Here is a 17,839-nt window from a genome sequence, read left to right on the forward strand (position 1 = left end):
ATTACCTGGATCACATGAATCATAATCATTATATATAAAATTCATTAGATTTGCTAGATTCTTAATAATGGTAAACTTTTTATATAATCCTTAGTATTTATTTTTATATAGAATCTTATACATAGTTATTGACAATAATAAAATTATACACCATTGTAAACTGATCATTAGTATAAACAATTATTTACATATATTTAATTATATCTAGATCTTATTTTTATTTTTATAGGGATCTGTTAGAACATTGACTCTTAAAAAGCATTTAGGAAAGAAGATGAAGCAAAACCGACCAATACCACATTGGTTTAGGTTAAAGACAGGCAACAAAATAAGGTAATTTTATATAATACTTTGGAGATTATTATAAATTATGTTATAGGTATAATGCTAAAAGAAGGTACTGGCGTAGGACTAAACTGAAGGTCTAATTTTTTTAACCAGATTAAAATCAATCCTTGCCTTTTAATTTTCTTTCTCACAATTTTCATATTAATTATTATTAATCATTTCATAATTTATATTTATTTTAATCCACTACTCTGTTTCCTCATACACCATCCTTACAACAGTCAGTTAGTATTAATTTAAAATGACGTTGTTTAATTTTTATTCAAAATTACCAAAGGTTAGACATAAATATTTACATAAATTTTTAGAAAATTGGTGCTCCTTTACACCTTAGAATTCATTTTAATCGTAATATGTCAACAAACGCAGAGGTAAACATTTTATATTTTAAATAAGTTTAGAAATTCCATAACGCAAGTCCAAGACTACCACTTTTATACTATAAAGCATCGAAGCGTGCCATGCAATCTATCAATCATCGACTTTTTTATGCAAATTGGATTTTTGTTTTTGCGGCATACGACCTTTTCACAACTTTTGTAGATTTTTAATGTTTCAACTTAAATATATAAGTATACAAGTAGTGTGGTAATTATTAGGATTAATGACTCGTGAATTAACTATATTAAATGTAGAAGGAAAAGCCAGTCACTTTCTCCATAGCTTATACATTGAGAATATGCAGAATCCTAACGTATCGGTTGTTTAAAAATGATTAGTACCTGTCATTATAGCGAAAATTGTACCAAACATAGCCTCTATAGATAATAAAGAATGGAATTAGTACCTTCCGATAATAAAACGTATAATAAACTCTTGAGAGAAAGAGCCATTTGGTTCCTGGGATCCTGAATAATACATGGTGTAGTTAAATCAATGTACCATCCTAAGAATTAGCTCCAAATACTTCCTGGCCTTACGATATCTTTTACGCTTAATATAACACAAAGCAAGTTGGTACATACAATTTACGCTATAAATTAATATTGATATTAAATAATCAAACGTAAAAATAAATTAGTAGAGTTAAAATAACAAATACCTTTGATATTGAATTCGGATCAATTCATCGAAGAGATCGATGGCGGAATCAAGATCCGATGATTTGGGGGAACACATAAGCATACACGCGTATTCATATTGAACACGAGCGGAAGGATTGTTGTTTTTCAAATGCTAAAATTAAATAATGTGTGATAAAATAAAAAATAACAATGGGTAATATATCAAATAATAAAAGTAAAGTAATTTGTAAATAACCAAATAGTTGAAAAATATGAATTTATAAATAAGATAAATAAGTAAATCAACTGACATATTCATATTCTTGCCTAAGTCTGGAAATTTCATGGTAAATATCCTCAAGTTCAGACATAATATTGAAATTTCAGAATTAAAAATTATATTATTTATAAGGAAATAAATAATTGAGAAAGATGCAAAGAATAAGTAAAATCAATGTAAAATTTCAACAATGTGTATACATAATTATAAATTTGTGGGATCGAAAATGTGATAACAAAATTGTAGTTAAGAATAATTTTTAAATTATGGAACTTTTAAATATAAATAACGATAATGTTATTTTTAACATACAAATATATTAAATTTGTTTTCTTTATATTTATATTCAGGAATTTTAATTTAACCATATCAATTAACATAAAAACAAATAAAACACATTGTAGGAATATAGGAATATTAAATAACAAACTCTTATTTATTCGAACGCCTAGAAATAGGTTTTTGACTGCTGGATTCCTTAATCCTTTCGTGTATAAAACTTCCTTTGATTTTGATTCTTTAAATGACTTGGAATCTTTGGACCATTTTGTTAAAACAAAAGCTAAAAATAAAAATTTTGGCTATGAAAATGATTTTGTAGATTATTATAGGATTCTGTCACTAGATAAATCATGTTCACATGAGGACATTGAGAATAAATATAACAACATAAATGAGTCTTTGAACACACTCCCAAGTGTGGATCCAAAACTTAGGTCAGATATAGATTTGGCATATAAAGTACTTTCTGATGAAACGAGCAGAAAGGATTATGATAAATTATATGATGATTATAATTCGATTAATAACCAATACCTAGTCGATTCACAGTTTGATTCCGAAGATTTTGAAGACGAACCATCTGGAGAAATTGAAATTTCTATCATAAATGATGATGATTCACCTGAGTTTTCATTAGGTTTATAACTAAATTTCTAATTAAAATTTTTATATTAAATTATATTAATGATTTAGGATCAGGTAAAAATTTATTTGGAAATTTTTTCACAAATCTTTTTGGCTTAAATAAACCTACCGTTAAGAGAACAAAGCAAAGCAAATTTAGAACAAACTCAAGGCTTGACTTAACATGTGAAGCCGATGTTGATTTAAAGACACTTTTAATGGGAGGAAATGTGTCTATACCAGTACACAAATGGGAAAATTGTAATTTCTGTAATTATAATGACGATTCAATGAATGAATTCATAGACCAATGTAATGTTTGTAAAGGAGAAGGGATGGAAACTAAAGTAATATTTACATAAGTTATTATCTATAACACTTTACATTCATGTTTAGGAGAAGAGAACTAAGAATGGGTTCTTTAGATCATCAAGAACATGTACAAAGTGTAGAGGAACAGGATATCAAAGATTGAAGGACTGTAATAAGTGTGATAATACTGGAAGGGTCCTTAAAGATACTACAATTAAAGTTAGATAATTCTATAATTTACCATATTTATATTGTTCTTAAACCATTACAACTATGATTATATAGATAAATGTGCCTTTTAATTCAAAATCTGGATCAACACTAAGGATTAGGGGAATGGGACATTCAGGTGGATTCCACCTAAGGGATGGTGACTTGTAAGTGCTAAATTTACATATAATTATGATAGATATGTGAAATTGAACCTAAAAAGTACCAATGAAGAATATATCGATGGTAATAGAATCGTATCCATTTGTAAAATTCCATACACGAAAGCTATTCTGGGAGGAAAGGTATGATACTTAATAAATATAAATAAATAAAATTAATGGTTTAACAAATTATTAGATTAACGTAACAACGTTTAACGGAGAACTTGAGTTAGAAATCCCATCATGTTCGCAGCAAGGAGATGAGATCAAAGTGGGAAGATATAATAACATGAATCATTATGTGAAACTTAATGTTCAACTGCCAAAAACTTTGACGAAAAATCAAAAAGATTTACTGGGCAAAATTGATGAAAGTTAAATTTAATATGCTTATTTTTGCTATTTAACTATTAAATATATTTTTTAAATAAATGTTATGTGAATGTGTAAAATCAATAGTTGGTGATCCAGTTTAATTATTTAGAATTAGAAACAAAATTTTATTTTAATGTGTATTAATATAATTTATGATTTAAATTTTCATGAAAAGGGTCAAGTTGATGAAAATAAGAGATGTATTCAAAGGATTCTTTCCTAAGTGTGTTGAGACGCAGGAAGAAACAATTTTCTCTAGATTCATGCCCATACATCTCAGATTCCTCTATTAGTATGTTGTTATATATGCTAATATATTTGTATCTTTGTTGTTTTTAAGAAAATGTTTGTGTTTAGAAAATTACACTTTGAATAATATCCTCTCGATTTCTGGACCCTCCAGATCAGGAAAATCACTCCTAATTTCGGTATATTTATCATTAAACATTGCTTTTAGCACATAATTGCTGATTTGATCACTACAAAGGATCTCCAGGGTAAAGTGGTATTAATAGATACAGACAACTCTTTCGATTTGGAGACTTTAAACCATAAAATTGAAAACAAAGTACGCCTGTTTTTATATATGTGTATTCATAGGTCCTCACTGGGGGAGATAAAAACCCAGAGTCATACTTGTCGTAAGTTTCTACATTATACACATAAGTCATTAACTAATAGAAACTTGTTGTACCTCCCAGTGAATAACACTTACGAATTTAACTTGATTTTAAAGTCACTAAGCTTTTCCTTGAAGTTTGGAGCGTTGAGAATACACTCATTGGTAATTGACTCCGTACTCAGTCTACAGAAATGGATCGTTAATTATGGCACGAACGAATCGAGTTTAAGAAAATTCCGCCGTTTTTTCAAGAAAATCATCACTCTTTGTAAAGCATACGCAATATTTCTAATATATACAGACTCACTGGATCCCGAACAGAAATATAAAACTTTGTACGCTAAAGTTATTGATGATACCGATAATCATCTTAAATACTCTCCCAAGAACAAAACTCCCTCACCAGAATCAAAAACTCCAACTAAAACCCTATACGATTATGATTTATCAGATCAAAATTTATATAACGACCTCCTAATTTCACTCGGAGCAAGTGCTTCTAACGACTATAACCATGGATGGTCCTCATCACCCAAGTCTCTTGACTATAATATATCTTCTGATTATGATCGATATAACATTGATGTGATTGATGGGAATATGAAGGGGAATATAGAAATATGTGATTTTATTGATGATACTATGTGCATTAAATCTATAATACCAGAGAACTGGATTGCAAAGTCGGATGAAGTATGCATCACTGATAGGGTATCCCTGTTTATGACCATTTCAAGGAATCTTGATAAAAATTATATATCATTCGTTTCCAACGATTACAGAAATAAATCCAATATTTCTGAAGAAAATAAAGAAATTAAGGTAAAGTATTTCACAAGATAATTCATTTCAGGTTAAACAGGTAACTCGGATCACAAGCTTCAATTTTAGAGAAATTATAGAATCTGCTAGATACATCCCAGAGCAGAATATTGAAGCGGGAGAAGAAATAGTTGATATTAGTCATGATGGGACCGTTGATGGAAAAGTTGATAATCCTGACATTTCTGAATCTAAATTGGAAAATGATGAAAATATAGATAATATAGATATAAAATCAAATGATAGAAATGGAGAAAAAGTGAAAGAGACGCCATTAAGAGATTTGGATTCTGATTTGAGCAGTAAAATAACAAAAGATCACCTTTTAAAAGTGTATAGAATCGATTCAAGAATTAAATTAACAGAATGTAGTTATAAATTATTAAACATATAGAAATTAAAAGTATTTTCAATCATTAAAGGGAGTGATAGGATAGAAGTGAACAAATGGAAAATGTGTAAGATAAAGATAATATATAATTTAGTAAAAAACTAAACAAATGATATTAAATAATAAAAAATTTTAATTTGGTAATTTAATTATAGATTATATGGTTAAATTTGGAAAATTTTTTGTAAAATATTTAAATTCATACCAAAGTGTGGCAAGATGAAATTTTCAATTATTAAAATCTGTTTTTCATTTATACGATGAACCTTGTTTTATATATAAAAATAATGATAAGATTTTTTCAATTTAAAAATTTTCCATATAATCACTTTATATATGTACAATAGATCATAAATCAAAACAATGGAGTTGAATGACTTATCAGAAAGTCAAAAAGAGCTATTGCAGCCACTTCTTGAACTAAAAACAGATGTTTCATTGGATTCACTGGTGGTTTTGAGGGATGTATTCCAAGATCTGTCGGAAACATATAGTACATTCGCAGCATCGATAAAGGACACAGAAAAAAAATTATTGACCTGCTATAATATAGCGTCTTCTGGTAGTTTAACACCACAAGCCTGCGAAGCATTGTTGATGGTTCGAGGAAATACACCAAACCTGTCAAACGTTATCCTATCAGCAACTGCAGAACAAGCAGGTATGTTTCAAAACAATTAAACAACATTTAGGAGTGCTGAAAGTCATGACAAGCATGTTGAGCTTCCTGAACCAAGTTTATGAGGAAGCAAATAAGTTTTCAGAATCTTTGGATAAGTCAGTGGTTGTGCCACTCACATCATTTTCAAACGAATATCTAAAGACGTTTGGAAAAGATGAAAATCGAGCATTCAGACAAGATATTTCAGGATTCATCCCAAAGCTTAAGGAGTTCAAAAATTCACCAAACTACTCACATAGTGAAATACGAAAATACGTGGACGTGGTACTAAAATCACACAAGGAGCTGCAGGATTGTCTAGCATACGAGTCACAACTGACTCAATACCTCGCCTCAGATGACCAGTTTGATACAAAGTTAATTTCAAAAGCAAAAAATAGAACAGTAAGAGCTAAAGTGACACTCGGAAATAATATACAAAACCTGTTTACAAACGCGCCCGAGTTGAGAGAAATCGTAGACTTCAAAAATGCAGACGTGGATGTACTCTCACAAATCAGCAAAGTCTCCAAAAAACAAGCAGACGTTGTCTCCCAGTTGTCAAAGGTTAATGATAAGACAAATAATTCAGAAACAGGTAATATATATTTTATACATAGTAAAAACATAATTATTGATATCAGAGATATATTGTGTATAGGTGAAAGTCCTTCGGAATACCATTCCCATTTCTGTGATTTAGAGAAGAAGAGGCTGGAACTATTTTCCAGGTGTTTCCAGCACTGGATGGATAACCACGCCAAGTACAAAAAGGGAGTTTATTCCCAGTTGGAACTTATGTGGGATGAAGTAGTCAAGTTCTCGCCGAACAACGATTTTAAAAGATTTGAAGCATGCCTCACTGGACAAACAGTTGAGTCTGAACCACAACACTCAAGGTCAGTTCCCACTGATGATCCGTATGAAGGCATATGGATACCAGCGCACCCGGGGCCAATAGAATCTGACACACAAGTACAGCCAGATAATACGTCTAGGAGCTCAGAACACAGTAAGGAAGATCAAATGAATGTTACTGTTGAAGAAAGTTATGAATCCGGAAATGTATCAGACGAGGAATATGATACATCGTTAGTTGACGCTAGTTATAGCACCGCAAATGCTAATCATATTACTGAAAATAAAAGCTATGACGAAGAAAACGTTCTAGACGAGGATAAAAATAATGCTAAAGATACATACAATATATATAAGATTAGCGAAAACGATTTTGATCAGTGCAGTGATTCGAGATATACACCGACAGAAATTTCAAAGGCGAACGAGTCTGACATCCTAGAATTAACCACCACTTCAGTACTTAACCTTGGTGTTCCATCACACATGAAATTTCTGAAACGACAAAAAGCCTCAAAAAAACCTCTTAAACAGGAAGAAACTAATGCTAATGATGGCAAATTGGTTAAACCTGATGAAACGGAGAAGCCTGAAGAAATTGAGAATATAAAGCTACTTAGTTTAGAGTCAAATTATCTGGATTCCGACGAGTACGGTACTTTTATCAAGCATTTGGAAGAAAAAACCGATACAAGATACAAAGAAACTGATGAAGAAGTAAGTGAATCTGAAGTTGAAGAGAATCAAGAGGAGAAAACCGTAGCGAAATCTATGGAAGAAGCATATAAAGAAGATAGAATGGCTACCGAGAAGGAAAGCCAATCTCCCAAAAAAGAAATTGATGATAAAAAGCTTCGATATATAAACCCAGGAGTAGTAGGCGACCCGAAGAGAATATTGAGAATAACAAGACGTAGATTGGACGAACATATGCTAACTTTGTTTAATAAGTGCAGAGAAAAAAGGTTGGAGTCACAATTTGATTGGTTAAATGATAAGGTAAAAAATATAGTTAAATTGTTTGAAGACTACGATGCATACCCAATAGTCGATTTTGATCAACTAGTAAAGCAAATTGATTCAGCAGCATCAACCAAAGCTGATCAAAGCCCACGTTCAGTAGACGGTTATGTAGAGTTGTCAGATAGAGCAGTTCTAGCAATACTTCCATATTCACTGTACGATAAGTATATGGATGAAGACCAATGGACAATATTCTCCCTGGAAATGTTAGTACTGATGCACCAGTATGTGTCATCGTTCTTAAATCACCCCTGTCTGAACGAAGAAACGGGAGAGTTGAGGGAGTATTTGTTGGCAAATTTGGGCATTTTAGAGCAAGTGCTCATTAAGCTGAGGAAGACGATAGAGACGTATAAGTTTAGGACCTCAGTGTCAGAATTCGAATATGGTATCCTGGATGTTGCTTTGAAACCAAGAGACTCGTTCACAGCACGCTCACCAGCAATGAGGCTGCACGTCATGGACATAAGGTACAGAATTTTGCTTCTGATCGACTCCTTTTCAAAGGGAGATATTGTAATTCATAGCGAAAAGCTATTTGTGATTAAGGAGTTTTACCAATGGATGTATAGGCAGCTACATTTCGTCCACATAACACTACTGCAGAAACTCACGAGAGTCATATACCTCATACCAAACCACTGTAAGGATTTGCAAGATAGATGGTTGAGATGCATCAACTCAAAAGAACCACAAGAAGAATTGCTCCACGGTTTTAAATTCGGAGACAAACCACTTATTGATAAGATTGGAAACTTAGTGTTGAAGGAGCTGTTGTATTCATTGGGTATAGTAAATTCACTTAAACAGTACGCTATAAGCAAAGTGGATAAATCTTGTTCGGTTGATTCGCCAAGAGCTGGCCTGCTTCAAAATTCTGACCAAAGTAGAGAAAATGATGGCCTGGTCAAAGGAAATTTGCTGGAGTTGTTGAGGAGGTTAGTGATGGTTGAGGATTTGGACGAGGAGTTCAAATCACATTTTAACTTGCCAGAAGACGAACGCCAAATGAGACAACTTAAACAGGAAGATTTCGCAATAAACCTGAGTTTTTATAACGATCATGAAATTTCAGTGCTAGCAGAAGTTAGAAGTAACAAAACGACGTGTTTCCAAAGGTGTATCACGCCACGTGGCAGAACAGTGAATAAGGAAAAGCTAAAAAAAACAAAACGTTCCAATAAATCAAAAAAGAAGGAGCAAAAGAAGATTATAAAGTCGGTGGAAAATGATTTAATGACAAATAAATCATGGAATAAGTACTTTAACCACAGAGTTGATGAAGTAGTATTATCAAAGAGTTTCAGAATGGAAGAGCCAGTGGTGCTCCTGATTTGCAGTTATCTCCACAAATACCTGACATGCGATGAAATTCCAATGTCAGACTTCCCACAACACTTTCAGACGATTTTGTACCTTAGTTCCTTTATGCAGACGGGAATTTTGCCAAACTTTAACCTCCTGAAGCACAACGTTAAGGATAATGAAAACAACAATTTCAAGAACCAAATCCCAATTATCGCACACTCAATAATGGCAGCATCATCACTATGGTTTTACAAAATTAACACGCCTGCAGAAAACACTCCAACAGAAGGAGTTATTTCCACACCAGCAAAGGATTCCACAGTAGAGTACAGTACACAACCCAACCACACAGAAGATGGATTCGAGAATTATAAGAGGCTTAGAATATCAAGTACAGGAATAAAGGAACGACTAAGGTCAATGGTTAAGTTGAAATTTAAGATAACAGAAAATGTAGCTAAACAGTTGTACATCCTATTGCAAATGCCAACCAACTTGCACCACTTGCCAGTTGGACTGTCGGACCTCGATTCATACCTTCTGTTCGACCTGTTAAAATACAAAATCGGTGGAAATTTTACACCAGAAGATCTGATGCCTAATTACACGTATCAAGATAAAACCTCCATTGAACTCATTACTCTGGAAAATATTACTGAAATGTCTAATTCAGTACTAACACAACTCAAGGCAATGGATTCAAATAAAGCATGCAATAAAGTTCAATTCATAATTTCACAGTTGATCAATTATCAGTCACCGACTCTATTCACAATAATATCAGGCAATGATACTCCTAACATAACTGATATTGGAGTTAAAGCTGGCCACTCCATGGGCAAATCAACTTACACCACAGTTGGATCAACAAACCCTGTACGTAGGGCATCACTGGACGTAAAGTACAATTATGACTATTCACTACTAACACCTTCATCAATAGAGAGAAGTATCATGACAATATTATTCTTGAGGCTGTCATGCGTTAGCTTCAAGAATGAGTTGTTCAAGTGCTTGTGCAAGTTCTCCCAATTCGTCGACTCTAGCGGCCTTTTCTACGTCCTTTCAGTTTTCGTTATGATGTTCAGAGCTCTTTACCCAAGACTCTCAGATAACATACCTAACCTTTCAATTTTTGAAGCAGATGATGAAAATGATAAACCACACTGGAATATGATTAACATATTCAGGTTACCTTAGTTATATATATAGATATAGATTTTCAATATTAAATATAGATAATGTGGATAAAATGGTGTAGGTATATAGTGAATCGGAATGCGAAGGTATTTGTTGATGAGTGTGTGGATAGAGTGAAGGAAACTAATGATTCATCCCTGGACAATAATGGCCTAATTCCTCTCATCACAGAGGAGATGTTGCAGATGCTGAGGTACCAGTGCACAGCATCGAGTAATGTCTGGAACAGCTTCCTCCAGTTCGGCGAATTCTCGTCTCTGCTCTCAAACTGCAGTATATTGCACTACAAAAAGGTGTATGAAAAACTTAAAATCAATACGGAGTTGGTAATGCCCGAGTTCAGAAGGCTAATGGTGTTACAGCGCGAATTTGACTCGAGTTATATAGTGAGGACGCCAGCAAGTGACCCAGCCCAGCAGGAACAGAGGCTATTAAACTGCATGTTCTTCTGCTACAAAAACTCTAACCACAAGCTTAGCGGATATGCTGAGTTTTTAAAAACCATAAAGGATACCCTGACCAGGGCTCTCGAACATAAGTTCGTCTCAATGTCTGACATGATTGATTCCTCTGTTGATAATGAGGATTGGAAGAGAGTTAGTACTGAGAACTCGTATACCCAAGGAGTTGTAAACTTGGTCACAGTGCTAAACGCATGCCTCAAGGCATCATTTCATCTCTCACCCCCAGTCGAGTGGCTCATACTTCCGTTCACAAGCGCCTGTGAAAACTCAATCAGGTCATACAATAGAGCAATTCTAAAGTGCTACAAACTCAGCAATCTCTATAATATACATGCTAACATCATCGATGGAATTCCATCAGGTATAACCCTTTATTATATACATTTATAACCACAGCCTAACATTCTAATATTTAATGTAAATTATTTAATATAAATATGTTGTAGGAGATGGTGTGGGTGCAGGTGATGACGAAAAAAAGGCTAAGAAGACTTTGTGGAAGAGGCTTAAGAACACACTTGGAGTTAAGTCACAGAAAAGCTCATCTTACCACCACGTCGTTGGCCTGGTTGACAAGTACAGTAACGACTTCAAGTCTAAGACCGTAATGGACGACCTTACGCGTATTGCAAACATGAACTACTTATCGAACAACCTTATGAAGGTCCCCGAGGACATTTTCGGATTCTACTACAGCCAGATCAGGCAAAGAGATCCAGAGTACGAATTCTTGCACGACACCATTGGAACTTCGCTGGTCTCCGATGTTAACCGCTTTTTCTTCTTGGAACCACAACAATTGCTTGAAATCCCCCACTCAAAGTCGCTCTCGTCACTCATCTTCGCATCACAGAGGATACTCAAACGCGAATCAAATCAGCTGATCATGGATACCATCACCGTAGTCATGTGGAAATTGGTACTGGTGGATTTCAAACACCATGTCTTCTACAATCTATACACACCGGAAGTCAATACGGGATACAAAATTAAGGATATTGTCGAAAAGTTCCCCGATAGCATCTTCCTATTCATTGATAAAATACCACAGTATTATATTCAGTTCGCATACAACAACTTTTTTGAAGCATTCATCAAAACAGTCTTCTACATAATAAGGTATAAAAGTAGGGATAACAAGCTCACAAAGTCTGCAATAAAGGTAGTGTATCACGACGTCGATGTATTGAAAAAGTTGCTGGACAAGTATTCACAAGATAATCTGGAGCTTCTGGAATCACTTAAAAATTACATCAAGTCCCTCATTAACTAGTTTTTTAAACTTTATGAATATTTTTCAATTCACTGAATCAATACATGTTATGTGTATCATGTAAATTATTGGGTGTAATTTGTTGGATTTAATAAGTATTTTTAGTTCCATAACCGTTTTTTAATTATTGTAAATAATTGTTATGGAAGTGCTATTCACTCAATATGAAGACTCTCCAATAATATACGATGACGTTGTCGATCCTCAACCTCATCTCGACTACGTTTCGAGGAAGACAAACGCACATTTAATCGTTTCAAATTTAATTAAGTATGGAATTAATTTGCGAGTTTCTGAAGACATTTTGCAGCATCTATCTGATAAAATCATTTCAGAATCACCAACCTTTTATTCAAGTATAAAATTATATATTATAAATTAATTTATGATTTAATTATAATTAGTAAACCATTAAGTAATTTCTAAATTCAATGTTGAGTGTTTTTTAGTCCAATTTGATGAAGATGTGTATGTGGATTCCAGAGTATGGAATCACTTGATTTTGAGCCTTTATAACACAAAGTTGTCTTCGATAGAAACTGAACAAATTGACTCAATAATCAACGAAATTACGACTTCTGAATTGTATATCGCACAAAATAAGTTTATTGAATCGGTTAATAACAAATTCCCCTACCTTCTCGAAAATAATTTCGGGAACAAGTTTAATAGTAACGGAGTATACGTATATAATTCGTTTAAGGATGTTCCAAAAGTGTATTACTCGACAAAGAAGCAGGTATTTTATATGCACTAATCACACAATATAATTTTGTCCACAGAAATTTCTTTCTTCATTCAGTAGAGAAGATTATGAAAAGGAAACCCATGGAGATCCCATAGATCAAATATGCTCAATACGTTATCAGCTGCTACTGGAAGTTTGTATCTATATATAATGTTTTATTGAAATCATAATAACGTTCCAGAGGTGTCGTGGATATAATTTTAATGAATGGATTGGAATTGAATCACACTCTTATCTTATGGCAGTTACGGTCGATTCAGTATCTTTCAGTTCTGAAGGTTAATTCTTAGTGAATACATTATGCAATATAAGTCGGGATAATTACATTTACGTTTAGGCGTTCAATTGTTGATTGGAAACTTGTCGAAATCTAAATATGGTGATCTTTGTATTCAAGGTTCACTAGTTGAGTTAAAAATAAAAATCGCACCTGAAGTACGATATACAACTTTTATATAGTTATTCTCTCCATTTTATATATTATTATGGTCTTATTGCTGCAAAACAATGTAATTTCAGTGCAAGATAAGTACGGGAATATACTGTTATGGGCAAGTGGTGATAGTATATGGAGTAATGATATCATTGGAGGTATTGGCAGTATATTATAAATTTTAATCAGAACGTATTTGAAGTAAGGGGCTTGACACATCCTCCACTCACACCTAAAGATGACGTTTCTCACCTAAACTTGTTTGGTGGACATCACAATCCAATGGATCTGGTATTTTTTAATCCTATTTACAGTTGAAACACTACGTAAATACTATAATTTGTAGGTTACTTTTCGTGAATTGCCGAATATGCTATCCATAAAGAATATGTACTTTAATTGGTTTGTGATTACCGACCTACACCTTGACAAGACTGATAATATTAATCAAATTGAACTCCTTTTCAATTGTATTTTTGATTATTTTACTAATTTTCTAAATTATTTTTCTAAATTATTTTCTAAATTAATTTTATGCATTAGCCTAATTTTAATATAGCTTTGATGGATAATTATTCTAAACATCAGCTACCAGTTGGGTTCATATTTATGGGCAATTTTAACTCATCCGAATATAACTTCGATTATTATCGCAACTGGACAGACACATTTGAACTCAAATCCACTACAAACTCATTTGAATCATACTCTGCAGGGTTCGAAGCACTTTTCAAAGTACTCACTAAACCCAAGTTTATCATGATCCTGGCGAGTACATCTTTACCCAGTTAATTTATTATAATTCAAATGATATAGCTTATATTGCACAGGCTGTTACCTGGTTTTTGTTCCTGGACCTAAGGATGCTACTTTATGCCGACGTAAGTTATTGGATTTAACCAATTTCTACAGAACGAGTTCCAAGGAACCCTCTGCTGAGTTTCGCCACTAACCGTTTCAAAGGTTTCATTTATATACAAAACAAAAGGATATATTGTGTTATATAAGACAAAAACCTTTAGATCTGTTAAATATTTACGTTTGTAGAGAGGTTGGAAAGTTCTAGACCAGAGTCTAAAGGTCGAGTTATAATGGCCACTAACCCTTGTAGAATAAGACATTGGGGCAGAAAGATGATCTTTTTCAGACATGATATCATGAGTCACCTTATTCTGGACTCAATCATTACAACTTCCAACTATTCAAACAGCTGTCAAGATCTCTCAGATATGGTAATTCATTTACATCCATTTGTATTATTTAGTTGGTCGAGACAATAGTTGGACAAAGTCATCTATTACCTAATAAACCTGGGCTATCAACTGTATTAAATCATGATTCTAGTTTACTATTACACTCTTTGCCAGATCTGGTAATTTTCACAATACCTTAACAACCATAGATCTTTACTTTGTATACATTTGGGTATAGATATGTTTGGGCGATTCAAGTTCACCCGCATTTGTTAAAACTCATGGAATTAAGGGTAAATGTACAATAGCTAACTGTGGTAACTTATCAATACTATAAACAAATTTTCAGAGAGCAATAGTGACACATTTAAAAATGTAATTTCATACGACTCAATCACAAACAAGATCAATGTCATTCCAGTATATTCATTTTAATATAGTTCATATCACTAGATAATTTTGCGTTTATATACAAATTAAATAATTGAATATATATAATAATATATCATCGTTATTATTAGATCTACCAACAATAAATTATCAAATCTATGATTTCATTTAACATAATATTAAATCATTTAAATGGTAAAGAATAATATTTGTAAATTAACTGCTGATAAAAAAAATGGCGATTCTTATGACCCCGATGATTGTGACTTGATTGTACTGGACCTTAATAATGAAGAAAAGAATGATAAATATACGTATCTTAAGAGGAATGACTATAAAGAATATTCTGTATGTACTGGCAATTATATTAAAAAAATAGTACAGGGAAACAGTTTTGTATGGGAATCCTCATCCAAGAACGACTTCACATTTCTAACACTGTTTTACGACGGTGATGAGAAGTATATAGTAATTTTCCCATATGTAGGAAATCTAATACTTTTGCGAAAATCAGATAATGGTTCCTGGATTAATTTAAAGACCAACCTCAATTTGAGGAAATTAAAAATTTGTATAAATAATGGAAATTTACTTTCATTTGGTTACTATTATTTTGATCTTCAAAACTTTAACTTAAAATTCATATTTCTTCATTTTTGTGAAGTGGTTTTTTATGAAGGAAATTTGATTTATAACCACTGTGATAGGCCATTAAATGGATATCCATATTCATTGTCCTTTAATTTATTAGATGACACTTTCTCAATTCACCTAATGGATGAATCTATACTAACATATCAAAATGTAATGAAAGAATTACCCGAAATAAAACATTGTGCCCTTACTAAAAACGAAAATTGTTACAACACTTCACAGTCCACTGTTAAACGTAAACTCGAATATTCTAAGGATCAAAAATTGATTAAAAAAAAGAAATTAAAACACGATAGACGAAAATATATGTGTTCATATAGTGCTAATTTTTATGATCCCAAAATTGACGTTAATGCTGAAATTGTCTTTCTTGATTCCAATATGATTATGTCTACTGATAAGTTCGTCGCATATTGTTCAGGATCATATAGGGATTATTTAATCAGAAAAGGGTTTGCATTTGGAGGTGTAGACGAAAGTTCAGAAGATTGTGGAATTCCATTTGATGAAGAGTATCCTTCATATCAAATAACTGTTACTAGATCATTTTATGAATTGCCTGAAAATCGTGATCTCGAGTATAAGCCAAGATCTAATCCAGATTATTTAGGTTCTATGAAGCCAGATATAACTAAGTTTAAGTTCTACGGCAATGACGATATTGAGATCAAGTCTGATGATATGGAAGTCTGCTATGACGACTTATTTTATGTAATAAAGTTTAAGACTGAATTACACAGAGTGGTTTATGATGGCAAGGAGTATTGGAATTACAACAATAATAAGAATAATGGATTTCCTATCAAAATATACTTCACCGACTACAACAATGATATGAATGTGTGCTTCAATGATGGGAAAATTGAGAAGGTAAAGATTAAGGTACTATATATCAAAATGTTCAAGACTGATGAGTTTGGTAATAGGGTAATGATAACTGACAAAGAGTACAAAGTCTCAAGGCCTGAAAAGGACAAACGACTATATAAATTAAAGGAAGGTGTTAAGTGTACAGAGATATGGCATGATGATCGTGAGTTTGTGTGGAAGCACAAGGAAGGTGACCCTTATCCAATTTCAATTGTTTATGATAATCATTTATTTTCAATAAGCTTAAGATATGATTCATACTTTATTGTTTTATTGAGAGGACTTTGTAGCATGATATGGAATCCCAAGATATACTATATTCCGAAATATTTTAAACTATATAAACTGGATAAGAATGGTAACAAATTAGAATTGAATGATAAAGACTATGATTCAAATTGTACCCATTTCGGAAGATTTACTTATGATTTGAAGAAAAAAGTCGAATGTGTTGAGCTTAAGTTTAAAGGTGAAACCCTTTGGAAACATGAACAGTCCCAACCATATCCACATTCATTCGGTTACTCTGCTTATCACGAAACAATTACGGCATTCTGTGAAGGTTTTAACATTAGGATGGTATGTACAAAAGGTATTTGGAATTCTTATCTCGTTGGGCCATATATTCCTGTGTGTTAATGTTGTTCAAATCTAAATATATATAATCATTTTATATAAGGGATTAAATAATTTGTTTTATAAATTATTAATATAAAAATATCTACTTGGTAATTACTGAATATATTTAATGAATCTGGAGCGTGTTGGATATGAATGACTCAATAAAAAAATCCAGTTTACACATTTGATTTAAAAATTAATCAAAAGGTGAGATAGATTTTTATTGTTCATAATCAATTAATTTTAGTAATAAATATATGATAAATATTATATAATAATGATTAGGATGGGGTAGCTGAATTATAAGAAACGTCCCTAAAACACTAAAAATCAAATCAAATTTAATCAAATTTAAACCTAACTAATTAATTTAAAATGATTTTAAACAATAAATTAAAATATTTAGTGAAAGGTTTGCAACCTATAGGATCTATTTATATATCAATAAAATACACGCCATATATTAGATCCAAAATATGAACTATCCTAATATACTTATCAGATTTAATAATATTTTAATAATTATATTTAATTTTCTCTTGATTTAATTATTTTTTCCAAATTAAACTATAAGTACCATCACTTTTCTGCAGATTCTATATCAGCTAACGCGGTCTAATATTTTATCACAAAATAAAATTTAGACTACAAACTCTTATTTTAAAACCGCTCTATTTTCTAACAAACAAAACTTTTTTTTATCTCAAAC

General features: G+C 32.2%; 5 protein-coding genes across 5 annotated transcripts; all 5 read left to right on the forward strand.

Annotated features, from left to right (window-relative positions):
* Positions 1-1,926: 1,926 nt before the first annotated feature.
* On the forward strand, positions 1,927-3,603 carry TA12295 (chaperone protein DnaJ, putative; the record flags this gene model as incomplete). The annotated part of the gene is made up of 6 exons (XM_947345.1): positions 1,927-2,551; positions 2,608-2,885; positions 2,935-3,069; positions 3,136-3,227; positions 3,260-3,365; positions 3,421-3,603. 6 exons carry the CDS (start codon positions 1,927-1,929, stop codon positions 3,601-3,603), a joined length of 1,419 nt encoding a protein of 472 aa, XP_952438.1.
* A 194-nt stretch (positions 3,604-3,797) lies between these two features.
* On the forward strand, positions 3,798-5,437 carry TA12290 (uncharacterized protein; the record flags this gene model as incomplete). The annotated part of the gene is made up of 6 exons (XM_947346.1): positions 3,798-3,891; positions 3,957-4,027; positions 4,057-4,167; positions 4,200-4,240; positions 4,281-5,043; positions 5,075-5,437. The coding sequence occupies 6 exons, from the start codon at positions 3,798-3,800 to the stop codon at positions 5,435-5,437; spliced, it is 1,443 nt and encodes a 480-aa protein (XP_952439.1).
* Positions 5,438-5,797: 360 nt separating this feature from the next.
* TA12285 (uncharacterized protein) lies at positions 5,798-12,221 on the forward strand (the record flags this gene model as incomplete). Its single annotated transcript, XM_947347.1, has 5 exons — positions 5,798-6,095; positions 6,127-6,693; positions 6,757-10,474; positions 10,546-11,309; positions 11,395-12,221. The coding sequence occupies 5 exons, from the start codon at positions 5,798-5,800 to the stop codon at positions 12,219-12,221; spliced, it is 6,174 nt and encodes a 2,057-aa protein (XP_952440.1).
* Positions 12,222-12,363: 142 nt separating this feature from the next.
* TA12280 (uncharacterized protein) lies at positions 12,364-15,030 on the forward strand (the record flags this gene model as incomplete). Its single annotated transcript, XM_947348.1, has 15 exons — positions 12,364-12,577; positions 12,671-12,960; positions 13,004-13,102; positions 13,151-13,247; positions 13,307-13,404; positions 13,489-13,560; positions 13,592-13,693; positions 13,749-13,872; positions 13,962-14,189; positions 14,233-14,283; positions 14,315-14,365; positions 14,450-14,634; positions 14,667-14,774; positions 14,834-14,912; positions 14,945-15,030. 15 exons carry the CDS (start codon positions 12,364-12,366, stop codon positions 15,028-15,030), a joined length of 1,884 nt encoding a protein of 627 aa, XP_952441.1.
* Positions 15,031-15,177: 147 nt separating this feature from the next.
* Positions 15,178-17,148, forward strand: TA12275 (SfiI-subtelomeric fragment related protein family member, putative; the record flags this gene model as incomplete). The annotated part of the gene is made up of 2 exons (XM_947349.1): positions 15,178-15,333; positions 15,370-17,148. The coding sequence occupies 2 exons, from the start codon at positions 15,178-15,180 to the stop codon at positions 17,146-17,148; spliced, it is 1,935 nt and encodes a 644-aa protein (XP_952442.1).
* Between the last annotated feature and the right edge of the window lie 691 nt (positions 17,149-17,839).

This window comes from Theileria annulata, chromosome 2 (genome assembly GCF_000003225.4).
Source record: "Theileria annulata chromosome 2, complete sequence, *** SEQUENCING IN PROGRESS ***".
Taxonomy (NCBI): Eukaryota; Apicomplexa; class Aconoidasida; order Piroplasmida; family Theileriidae; genus Theileria; species Theileria annulata.